Raw genomic sequence first — 12,897 nt, 5'->3', positions numbered from 1 at the left:
ACACAAGATATCTTCTCAGGTGATCAGGTTTACTTGGGGAAAAATGTATTTTTCTGTTAAACATGGATATATGGATATATCATGGAATAAAATTTAAAATTCAGATGAATTTCAAAAACACTTTCCATTTCTTTACTTGGAGCTGGCAACTTGGCTTATTCCCCTAATCTGCCCTGAGGTGTGTGGCTTTAGAGAGTGGAAAGTTTTGAGAAGGGCTGCTGCAGAGATGTTCATAAGTCAGTTCTCTGTAAGTTAGGAAGTACTTGTACAGCTACAACTGTTAATTTCATGACCAGACATACAAGTGACATAATAAAAATGATGCTTATTTCTAGATACGTATTTTTAATTTTGCATGAATTTTGTATGACTTTGTTCATTTTCCTTTCCCTCTTCCCAAAGTCTGTAAGTCCTGAAGATTCTGAAAAGAAACGCACTAATTACCAAGCTTATCGAAGCTACTTAAATCGAGAAGGACCCAAAGCTCTGGGCTCCAAAGAAATACCGAAGGTAAGAATACTGAGAGAGCATTGTGGGTCCTCTGCCTTGTGGGTCCATGTACGTATTCACTATGCTTATAGCAGCAGAAGATTAATAATTAAAAATTAGCAACAGAAAAGCTTCAGTTACCATCTTCATGAATTAGGGATGTTTATTCACTTTGTGAATCACTGCTTGATTCTTAGAAAAGTTTCCCTTTAAATAACAGCCCTAGAAAGGCTGGGCTTTGAGAATATACTATTGACAAGACCAATGCTTTTTGCTTGCATGACACTTACAGGCTAAAGAAAGAGATAGTAAAGAAATAATTTAATTATAATTGGGATATGTGCTATGAGGGAAAAATCCAAGATGCCCTTAGAGAGTATAACAGAGGAAACTGGTCCTGGGTGGGGCATGTGGAATGTGACATTTACATGGAGACCTGAAGGGATTCAGCAGGTATGAAGGGCTTGTGATGGTGTGGTGGTCTGGTCAGAGGGGCCAGAATGTGTGATGTTCCTGAAGGGGGAAGGTTCTTGCGTGGTATGTTTGAGGAACTGAAAGAAAAATGATGTAGTTGGAGCATAGTGACCAAGAGGAAATGACTTCTAGCTAGAATGGAAAGTGGGATTTAGGGGGAGGTATTTTGTTTATGGTAGGAGATATTTGAAGCATGCTTTTTGCTAATGGGATAGGTCCTACCAGAAAGGGAGAGATTAAAGTTTACCTACAAAAGAAGGAGAATCAATTGTAGTATGAGATTTCTGAGAAGGCAGGAGGGGAGGGGATATATATATATACAATGTATGTATAAATTTAATTTTCAGTTTGCTTGGTATACGTAACTACATACGGAGATTAATAGTTTCCCTAATAAAGAGAGGGAGAGGATGGTATAGTTGGGACTGGGGTAGGGAGCGGGACAGTCAGCCTTAAGGGGCTAATGGGTTTTAGGGAGGCTGCAGGAAGATGCCAGTCTTGCCTCCTGTACATAGGTGTGAGAGACCAAACAAGTTCTGCCTGAGAGGACTTCAGGCAAAGTGGTGCACTGAGGGAACAGCCAGGTTTCAGTGAAGGCAAGACTGTGGAGGGAATGTTGGAGAAAAGGTTGAGGATATTGGGTAGTTGGCTGCTCCTGGAGTAAGAGCTTAGATGAGTTCTAGAATAGAAGAGTTTGGAAGGGAGGCTAGAGGTGCTAAGATAAGTAAAAAGATAATTAGAGCCATCGTGGGTGATAATTTGGGAGATAATAGATATTTGGGATATGGGATAAGGGGTTCGCTTGCATGTGCAATTTTTCCAGGGTTGTTTTGAGTTTGTTCAGAAGTAGGTTAGTTCCTGTAGTGTTACAGTAGATCATTTCCATCCACGAACCATAAGGACTTCAAAGGACCTGAGATGTTGTTAGTCAGACCTTTTCTTTCCAAGCACATTCATAGCTATTCCTTTTTGTCTAAGAAAGAGTCTTCACATGAATGGTGCAGGATTGAATTTACATGGGGGCATTCTTTGAATTTTGGTTGGCTGCTTCTTTTCAAGCCTGATTTAAGTTTGTTAATCTCAATTTTCTATTAAAAAAGTAATAAGTAACTTGGAATGTCATGTATAATTTTTATGTTGTTTGGTGGTATAATTTTATTGAACCATTGTAAAAATCTATAACTATACATAGTTCCAATTAAGATTTAATGTCTTTTTCCTTCCAGCTGTCTTTGGCAAGTGTCTCTTATATTATATTATACATTATGAGAGTTATCGTTCCAATCCAGAGATAATATGATCTTGCCTTTAAGTTACTAGCCGGTTGTTAGATTTACTACCACAGAGTAATGAGCAAAGAGGAGGGCAGGAGCTCACGCTTGCTTAGCTTTTTAGAATCAAAACTTTCCCTTTTTAATAATAGCAATAGTTGCCTTTTTTCTTCCGTTTTTCCCCTAAAACAGTATAGATTTTTATTAAGCATTACAAGTTGCATTTGATAGCCTTCAGATATGCCACATCACAGTCCGTCAGCAGACCATCTAACTCAACAGTGGTTCATTCTTGTACAATCCATGAGTTCGGGGAAAACTCCCTTCAACTTACAGTTAAGATCTTACTTAGCTCTTGTGGGCAGGAATTGGGGAATTCTACCTCATTTCTGATCACTAATGTAAAGCATCAGAAATACATGAAAATCATAAGAAGTGATTGTGACTTTAAAGTACATTGTTTGGAAACATTAACAGAAACATCAAAATGATAGAAGTTTACCTGCTTCTGTTAAATTCTTTCTGGGAAAGTTCTCAAGACTAAGCAGTTTCCTGAAAGCAAGAGTTTGTGCAGATGGATTGCATTTCATTGTTTATTTACAGTTATGCAAGTTAACTAGTAGTTTAGATATGAAGAGGGCATAATGGAAAATAGTATGAATGGGTAATTTTAATAGCTTTGCTAACAGTATTGGATGTATGTTTTTCACTGCTTGTTTTGTAAGTTTATTACATGTTAGCCATATCAAAATTTCTTAGGATCAGATTTCAGGTGGTACCTATTTGCCGTAAATTTCCAGCAAACTTTCCATGCCAAGGTTATTTATGATGTCAAATGAAAAAAATCAACTTCCTGCAGTTTTGATGCCAAATGTTTCTTTGGAAAGCTACCGTGTAATTTCCTCTCTGCTTGAACATTTTGGTTTTTAGGGAGCTGAAAATTGCTTGGAAGGCCTCACGTTTGTAATCACAGGCGTGCTGGAGTCTATTGAGCGAGATGAGGCCAAGTCTCTAATTGAACGTTATGGGGGGAAAGTAACAGGAAATGTCAGCAAGAAAACAAACTACCTTGTCATGGGTCGTGATAGTGGACAGTCCAAGAGTGACAAGGTGGGTACTGCTGTGTTCTCAATACCGTGATACCTCCTGCTTGCCTTGGCATGCTCTTAATGTGATTTGCCCTTTACTCAGAGTAAATGAAGGAAAGAAATAGAAAAGTAATTTCTTGCCCACATTATTTCTTCTCCACAGAAGTGTTATTGGCTTCGATGCCAGGATTTTGGTTTTCCATTGGAAGGCATAGTTCTTGTTTACTTGACTTTTTCTTAGTGTATTTAGTTTAAATCTTTTTTTAGTTTTGAAGATGGAAACAAATGCAGTTTTCTTTTTCTTCCAGTCCAAAGTATTCCTATATATGCCACTGTATATACCATCTTAGGTTTTTTTTTTAATTAGTGCTCTAGGGAAAGAATCAGCCGCCTGTTAGGTAGGATTCTGTTTAAGCTGTAAGTAACAGAATACCTGATTAACTGTGGCTTAAACAAACAGCTGCTTACTTTCCTCACAAGAATTCTGGAGGTATTGCTGGGATAGTTCAGCAGCTCAATGATGTGGTTCCTCTGTCTCTGTCATCTTTATTGTGTTAGCTTTTGTCCTTATGAATGTTGCCTTATGGTTGTAAGGTAGCTGCAGCTCTAGCCATTTAAGTTCTTATTCAAGGCAGGAAAAGGGAACAGTGGCAAGCTGTCATAAGAGCTGTGACTGGCCTGAAAAGAGTTTTCCCAGAAACACCTCTTACAGAATTTCACGTCTCATTGGCCAGAGCTGTCACCTGGGCACTCAGAGCTATATGGGAGGTTGGGAAGAATCAAGACGTTTCTGATTGCCTTAGATTAGTCATAATTCATCACTTGGAGGACACATTGGAGTTCCATCAGCAGGGAAGAAGGTGGGGGAAATGTCTGTCATATGTATTACATATGGGAGAAGGTATGAAGAGCTGGTCTTAGGTCCTAGTGGCATTGCCCCTTCCTAGGGGAGGAAAGGTAAAGCAGTCTATGAAAGTAGTAATTCCTGTGCCAACCTGCTGCTCTGAGGGATTGTGCCTGTTATTTTTTTCTTTTCAATGTTATTTTTTCAATAAATGTGCTATTTTTTGTTTTTCTTTTTTAATTCCAGTGTTATCTAATTTACCTGTGGTTTTTTACCTACTAATGGGCCCTAGAATTTTTTTTTTTGTTTTGTTTTTACAGAAAGGAATGGTAGGATGCAGTTTTGATGATTTGCATTTTTAATTAACAGGCTGCAGCCTTGGGGACAAAAATTATTGATGAAGATGGCCTGTTGAATCTGATTCGAACTATGCCAGGCAAGAAATCCAAGTACGAAATAGCAGTTGAAGCTGAGGTTCGTATAAAATGAACATGATTTATTTAAGTTGGTGTATAGTAACTTTTTAATTTCATAGACATATGTTGTGGGTGGATACAGGCTTGTTGGCCAAAAGATTAACTTCCCTGTCTACCACAAATGAACCACCTTAGTTCCTTTTGAGCATCTCTGCTTCAACATGTCTACTTTGTTGTTTTTCCTTATCTTTGTCAGGGAATATGAGTAGAGAAAGAGAGGACGGTATATTGCATATAATATATCTACTTATTACACTTTCCTTATTTTGCATATTATTATTTAATTTTTTGAGATAGAGTCTAGTAATGTCATGTTACCCAGGCTAGAGTGCGATGGTGCGATCTCGGCTTGCTTCAGCCTTTGCGTCCTGGGTTCAAGTGATTCTTCTGCCTCAGCCTCCTGAGTAGCTGGAACTACAGACACCTGCCACCATGCCCGGCTAATTTTTATATTTTTAGTAGAGATGGAGTTTCACCATGTTGGCCAGGCTGGTCTTGAACTCCTGACCTCAAATGATCCACCTGCCCCGGCCTCCCAAAGTGCTGGGATTATAGGCGTGAGCCACCGTGCCCAGCCATATTCTCATGTTGACTTTATGCAAAGGTTATTGTTTAAGAGTTCCTTAAAAAATAATAATAATAATAAAAGGCCGGGCATGGTGGCTCACGCCTGTAATCTAAGCACTTTGGAGGCCAGGGCGGGCAGATCACCTGAGGTCAGGAGTTCAAGACCAACGTGACCAATGTGGTGAAACCTCATTTAAAAAAAAAAAAAAAAAAAAAAAAAGAATTCCTTAAAGGATATGCTAATAGATATCAGCATGATAGATTTGTTTTCAATTAGAACTATATTAGGACTTTTTAAGTTGTACAGACACCTAGCCTGTATTAGCTTTTGCAAAAAGGGAAAAATGTTGGCTCATAACTAAACTATGGGCAGGGAGGGTCTAGTCTATGAACTACTGGATCCACAGACGACAAGGCTTTTAGAACCCTTTCAGTTTCTGTCTCTGTTTCTCCTAGTTAGCCTCATTCATTCCCACTGTATACCAGCCTTTTTTACACACAGGACACAGGATTGCCAGCATCCCAAGATTTTAATGTCCCCAGCTCTGTCACCCAGATGGCAGGATGGTCCACCTAGGTTTTCAATTACATAACCATAGCATAGTAATAAAAATCAGGAAATTAACATCGATGCCATATTGTTAACTAAGTTCTACATGTTATTTGGACCTTACATTTTCCCAGTCCTTCTTCTGTTCCAGGGTCCAACACTGCATTTAGTTGTGTCTTCTTAGTCTTTTCCAGTTGATGACATTTCTTTAGACTTTCCTTTTCTTCTTACAACCTTGACACTTTAATGAGTAGTGGTCAGCTTTGTAGAGCGTCTCGTTTTGGATTGTGATGTTTCCTCATGATCACATTGAGGTTACACATTTTTTTCTAAGAACACCATAGATGTGATCTTGTGGCCTTCTCAGTGCATCCAGTCATAGGTACCGGATGTCAATATGTCTTCTTATTAGTGAGGATAACCTTGATTGTTTGGTTAAGATGATTCAGCATCCCACTGAAACTAATGCTGGATTTCTCCACTAGTAAAGTGACTGTTTTTTCCTTTGTAATTGATAACTATCTTCACAGGAGAGGGAGATACTTTAAGACTATGTTAATATCCTGTTTGTCCTTAAACATTCATACACAAATTTTAGCATCCACTGCTAAAGAGGCACTTTTTAAAAAATTGAGATACTATGCACTGTAAAATCCACCCTTATAAAGCATATAAATCAGTGGTTTTTAGTATACTAACAAGAGTATGCAACCATCAGCACTATGTAATTCCAAAACATTTTCATCACCCCCAAAAGAAACCCTGTACCCATCAGCATTCACTCATCATATCCTTCCCCTGGTAATCACTGCTCTGCCTTGTCTCTATGGATTCTGGACATTTCATGTGTAAATAGAGACATTTGAATATGTGGCATTTTGTGTCTGGCTTCTTCCACTTAGTATAGTGGTTTCAAGGTTGACTTGGGTTGTGGCATGTGTCAGTACTTAACTCTTTGTTATGGGTAAATAATGTTTCATTGTGTAGATACACCCTATTTTGTTTATCTTTCAGTTGATGGACATTTGGATTGTTTCCATCTTTTAGCTATAATATGGTTATGAACATTTGTCTACAAGTTTTTGTAGAGGCATTAATTTTTAATTAGAAAACTTTGAAACAAAGTCTCTTAACACTGTGCCTTGTTTTTTTTCAAACTAAAATTGGAGTACTTACTGCTTTTAAAAAACCAACATGTTCTCACTTTTAGAAATTGCATTTGGGGCCGGGCATGGTGGCTCAAGCCTGTAATCCCAGCACTTTGGGAGGCCGAGGCGGGTGGATCACAAGGTCAAGAGATCGAGACCATCCTGGTCAACATGGTGAAACCCCGTCTCTACTAAAAATACAAAACATTAGCTGGGCATGGTGGCGCGTGCCTGTAATCCCAGCTACTCAGGAGGCTGAGGCAGGAGAATTGCCTGAACCCAGGAGGCGGAGGTTGCGGTGAGCCGAGATCGCGCCATTGCACTCCAGCCTGGGTAACATGAGTGAAACTCCGTCTCAAAAAAAAAAAAAAAAAGAAATTGCATTTGGGTGCTTTCTGGTGTGTTTGTTAATTTTTGTAGTTTAGAAGGTGGTGATTTCCACAAACAGGAAAGTCTACTGTGAAGAGAGCAGCCCAAGTCGAGTAGCCCACTTGATTATCTCTGATTGCTCTCTGTAGTACATTTAGCAGGATAGAAATCTGTATGCTTCGTCAGATTTCTTTTTTTCTCACTTTTCTACTTTTTAAGATGAAGAAAGAGTCCAAACTGGAGAGAACTCCCCAAAAAAATGCACAAGGAAAAAGGAAAATTAGTCCATCTAAAAAGGAATCAGAATCTAAAAAGAGCAAGTTGACTTCCAGAAGGGACAGTTCGGCAAAGACAATAAAAGAGGAAACAGACGTGTTTTGGGGAGGCCTGGATTCCAAGGAGCAGGTGGCCGAGGAGACAAGTGGTGACGGCAAGGCTAGAAATTCAGCTGATGGCAGCAGTGAAAACAAAATGGAAAATTTGCTCTGGGTGGATAAATATAAGCCAACCTCGCTCAAGACCATAATTGGACAGCAAGGTGACCAGAGCTGTGCCAACAAACTCCTACGCTGGCTCCGAAACTGGCACAAGAGTTCTTCCGAAGATAAAAAACACGGTGATTTTACAACCTCATTCATATTTGTGTGTATGTATTTCAACATGTGATTGCTCAGTGGCACATATATGAGAAAATCTAATGGTTCATTCATCTGTCAGCAAGCATTTATTAAGAGCTTGATCTGAACCCAGGTGCAGTACTAGACCCTGCTGGTGGTGTTGTGAACAAAACAGCCCCTCTCAGGAGCTCACAGGCAGTTGGGGAGGCATATCTGAACCAGCCATTAAAATATATTGTGCCAAGTACTGCTATAGGGGTAAGTCCAGGGTGCTGCGAGGATGAAGATGTGTGGTCAGGGCCAGGGTGTGTGTGCTCCCATCCTGGAGGAAGGGATGGCTAAGCTCAGACTTGGAACCCAAGTAGGAGGTAGCTAGGCGAAGGGAGGGGTGGGTGTTGGGTGGGAAAGAGTACATATCCCCAGGTCTGAAGCCATGTGAAAGCAAGACTCTGAGTGGCAAGGGTACGAGGAGGAAAGGCGTGAATACATAACTGAGGCAAGCACAATTTGCTTCAGAAGGCCTGAGAGTCCTGTGCTTCTGTAGTTTCTCTCCTTGTTTATGATGTATTTGTCATGGAGAGTGAAAAGCTACAATATATATTTAATGTATCTAGTGTTTTCAGAACTGAGGTTTCAGATCACAAATGTTGTAGTAGTGTTTTCAGCATAGACCAGTGATGACTAGAGTGCCAATCATCATTGCCAATGAGGCCTGTTTGTTTATAACAGATAATATATTGTAATGATACAGGACTAAATTTAAGTTAAATCGTTTTTTTTTTTCCATTCTGAAACCTCATAAAATCTGCCTTAAAAGAGGGGACAGGCATTTAACATGTGCCTGGATAATACATTTTTTTTTTTTGAGACAGAATCTTGCTCTATCGCCCAGTCTGGAGGCAGTGGCACGATCTCGGCTCACTGAAACCTCTGCCTCCTGCGTTCAACTGATTTTTGTGCCTCAGCCTCCCAAGTAGCTGGGATTACAGGTGTGCACCACCATGCCTGGCTAATTTTTTATATTTTTAGTAGAGACAGGGGTTTCACCATGCTGGCCAGGCTGGTCTTGAACTCCTGACCTCGTGATCTGCCCACCTCAGCCTCCCAAAGTGCTAAGATTACAGATGTGAGCCACTGCACCTGGCTGAGAAGACTTTTTTAAAGCTTCAGGTAAACTCTAGTCCCTGTCTCCATGCTTTAACCATTGTCTCTGTCAGTTATTGAGTATGAATTGAGTGTGACGTATATGCCAGGCGCTCTTGTGGTGAGGGGAGGGAGAGGGCTCTAGTGTTGATTGTCACAAGATAGTTGCAGACACAGCATCTTCAAGTCATTTTTTTCTTCTTGTGACCATGTAGCTGCTACGCGTACATTTATCAAAGCATGCACTGGCTCTGTGCTCAGCCATTCCGTCCTCACAGTATCCTTACCAGCAACTTTACTGTTGTTCTGCTCGTCTCACAAGGAAGGAGGCAGGCAGAGACGGGCTAAGTGACTTCTAAAGTACCCATGGCTGGCGAGAGGTGGCATGAGGATGGATGGAGTTGGGATCGAGCCCAGGCAGCCTACTCCTTGGCCTGTGCGTTCATAGGAAAGGAAACTCATACAATTATTATTTCAAATCAAGAGCTTTAAAATCAGTTAGTTTTAGTTTTTTATTTTGGGTGGGGGTGAGGTAGGAATTAGAATGTCACTGAAGGCTCTGGAAACTTGTTTATGCTTTGTAGAAAATATTCTGCAAATGTAAAACTAAACTGGAGGTCTGCTCTCTATGCGAAGTTTAGGCACAACTATTCCTGCCATGCCTGAATTTCTGTTAGGCAATACAGGTTAACACTCTGGAACTTCTTTTTTTCCAGCACCAAAGTTTGGTAAATTCGCCGGCAAAGATGATGGCTCTAGTTTTAAAGCAGTGTTGCTGTCAGGCCCTCCAGGTGTTGGCAAAACCACCACAGCTTCCCTGGTGTGTCAGGTGGGTGCTTTGTCACAGTGTGGTTGGACTGATAACCTTGAGTGGTCATGGCTAGCAGATAAAAGCGTGTGCCCACGTGTGTGCGTGTGTGTGGTGTCTATATATAAACTATGTTGGTTCTGGTGATGTTTGTCATTTTTATCCTTTTAAAATATTGGTAATTATAATAATAGGTAATACCTATGAGTGAGGCAATGTGCTAAGCACACGGGTGCATTATGGATAACAAATCATGTATTCTAGACTCTGAAAGATGCAAATATCTTAATGCCCTTGTAATAATTCGATGTATTCAATAATGATCTGCACTGCCATCATCCACACGTGTCAAATGAAATAGGCTTAGGGAGGAGGGTGGAGGCCCAGTTTGCACCCAGGTAACCCGACTCAGGGTTCTGCTCTTCAGTGCTGTGTGATCCTGCCTTCATTCCTGTTGTCTCTATTGTGGCTGACTCCCTGTAGACAGTGGGAGAACTTGACTTGTGTAGGCACTAGAGCAGATCAGAGCTCATGTGTTGGTATCAGAATGATGAAATAAGAGTTAGAAATTTATTGCTGGATTTCAGTCATTTGCTGCATAAGCTTGTGGTTTCTTTTGGTCTTTGTTGTATGCATCTGTGCATAAAATTTAAATACAAATTTTGTCTGTTTTCACTGTATTTATAAACAACAAAAAAGCAAAACAATATTTTTTTCCCTAGCCCCTACAGTTGCGAACACAACTCTTTTTCTCCCTTTATTATTATTATGTTTTTTAGGAATTGAGTTAAGACATAAGCTGATCAGTTTTGGGAAATGAATCAGAATAATTTACATTTTCCTGATTTCAGAGAAAAATTGTTTATTGGGATAGCTTGACAAAGAATGATTTAACTTTATAAATTATCTTAGAGTGGATTAGTTTTTAGTATCTTCATTTTTAACTTCTGTTTTGAGACACAGTTTCGCTCTGCCACCCAGGCTGGAGTGCAATGGCATGAACTCGGCTCACTGCAACCTCTGCCTCCTGGGTTCAAGTGATTCTTGTGCCTCAACCTCCCGAGTAGCTGAGACTACAGGCATGTGCCACCATGCCCAGCTAAGTTTTTGTATTTTTAGTCGAGTTGGTGTTTCACCATGTTGGCCAGGCTGGTCTCGAACTCCTGACCTCAAGTGATCTACCCGCTTCAGCTTCCCAAAAGTGCTGGGATTACTGGTGTGAGCCACTGCATCTGGCCCATATCTTAGAATAAATTAACTCTGTGTCTGATATTGAATTCTTGGGGATGATTATATTTAATTCTTTTTTGAGGACTTTAAGAAGTAAATTTACTAAAATTGTTTGTTCAAATATACTCTTCCAGATTAGCAATTTCAGCTGAAGTTTAAAGACCAAACTTATTTGTGTTTATATGTGTATGTTTTATGTATGTATATGATATTCTAAAAATTTCTAATATTGTAAGGCATACTATAGTTAATCTCATTGTCTGTTAGTATCATACTTTAAATTTTTACCTATAGTTTTTTATGTGATTTTTGTACCCCCTTTCTTTCTTAACTGGCCTTTCGGTGGGGCTGGTGTAGTTAATTTGTATTGTGCCATCAGTGGTTTCCAATATTTTGATTAGGAGTTGGGATACAGCTACGTGGAACTGAATGCAAGTGACACCCGAAGTAAGAACAGTTTGAAGGCAATTGTTGCTGAGTCACTGAACAATACCAGCATCAAAGGCTTTTATTCAAGTATGTGGCTTTTTGAACTGCTGTTGTTGTTATGTAAGAAAAATATGTTCATTTCAATGTTCAGTAACCAGTATTGAACACAGGTTGTGTGCCAAGCAACCTATTAAATTCTGGGGCTAACAAGAGAATAATAAAGTCCTCAGATGTCACTTTTATGGGGTAGTATCTTACCCTTTCATGGGTCTTAGAGGCTTTTGAGAATATGATAAAAATGTGTACATGCACATATTTATTTGTTGTTTATATGGTTTTAGAGGATTCACAGGTGAATCCTGTAAAGAGAGAAAGAAAATAAAAAAAACTATGTAATACAGTGTGATGAGTAAGGTATTTATTTTTTATTTTTTGCTTTCCTCTTGCAATTTTTCACCATCAGAAGAAGATGAGTAAGGTATTAAGGCCAGCAGATGAAGTAATAATTATGTTTGGGGCATTGAGTAAAGGGGTGGTAATTGTTTGGAAAGACCTTGAAGAATGAGAAAGAAAACCATTTGGAGGTGGAAGACGTTATTGCAGGCAAAAGTAGTAGAAGAGAAGACGGTGTGCAAATGCCCACTGTGTTTCAGGTTGTAGCTGAGTTCATGGAAAATAAGATACTCAAATGAAGGACCACACAGGGCCTATTTAGAGCCGATAGTGTGTTGTTTTGTCACCTGAACTCTTGGTGCCTTCACATTGTGCAAAATAATTTGCTCAGGAAATGTCACTCTTAGACACGGCAAGTGGGAGGGTAAATTGACAACTCTGGAGAGTAGTCCGGCAATATTTCTCAAATTACGTATACCCTCTAGCCCAGGAATTTAGCATTTGTTATGCTTTTATATGTGCAAAGTGGCATATATATGCCGTATAGATAAGGATAGCTATTTAGTATGATATAATAGAAAAAAGCCTGGAAGCATCCTATGTATTTCATTAATAGATAGTGATTAAGTGTGATACAAGTATAGAATGGAATATTAAATTGCCTTAAAAAATGATGTGTCCCATATCTACAGATAAAGTATGAAATTACCAAAATATATAAAAATGACGAAACTGGCCAGGCCTGGTGGCTCATGCCTGTAATCCCAGCACTTTGGGAGGCCAAGGCGGGCAGATTACCTGAGGTCAGGAGTTCCGAGACTAGCCTGGCCAGCATGGTGAAAACCTGTCTCCACTAAAAATACAAAAACTAGCTGGGTGTGGTGGTGCACACCTGTAATCTCAGCTACTCTGGAGACTGAGGCAAGAGAATCGCTTGAACCCGGGAGGCAGAGGTTGCAGTGGGCTGAGAGCATGCCATTGCACTCCAGCTTGGGCAACAA

The 12,897-nt window shown here is 39.8% G+C and overlaps 1 protein-coding gene and 1 long non-coding RNA gene across 2 annotated transcripts in view; both read left to right on the top strand.

Moving 5' to 3' along the window:
• RFC1 (replication factor C subunit 1) overlaps positions 1-12,897 on the top strand; it is a 77,114-nt gene that overhangs the window by 49,883 nt on the left and 14,334 nt on the right. The window contains exons 10-15 of the mRNA XM_032272020.1: positions 403-510; positions 3,165-3,344; positions 4,536-4,640; positions 7,496-7,892; positions 9,753-9,865; positions 11,476-11,590. Of these exons, the coding sequence (XP_032127911.1) occupies positions 403-510; positions 3,165-3,344; positions 4,536-4,640; positions 7,496-7,892; positions 9,753-9,865; positions 11,476-11,590 (1,018 nt within the window). The remainder of the gene's footprint in view (positions 1-402; positions 511-3,164; positions 3,345-4,535; positions 4,641-7,495; positions 7,893-9,752; positions 9,866-11,475; positions 11,591-12,897) is intronic.
• Positions 11,597-12,468, top strand: LOC116545511. The gene is made up of 2 exons (XR_004266340.1): positions 11,597-11,917; positions 11,982-12,468. It is a non-coding gene; the product is annotated as an uncharacterized LOC116545511 (long non-coding RNA).

Source organism: Sapajus apella, unplaced genomic scaffold (genome assembly GCF_009761245.1).
Source record: "Sapajus apella isolate SASKATOON/1434 unplaced genomic scaffold, GSC_monkey_1.0 scaffold5, whole genome shotgun sequence".
Classification (NCBI taxonomy): domain Eukaryota; kingdom Metazoa; phylum Chordata; class Mammalia; order Primates; family Cebidae; genus Sapajus; species Sapajus apella.
Note: the sequence above shows the minus strand (reverse complement) of the source record. Positions and strands in the feature narration are given on the sequence as shown.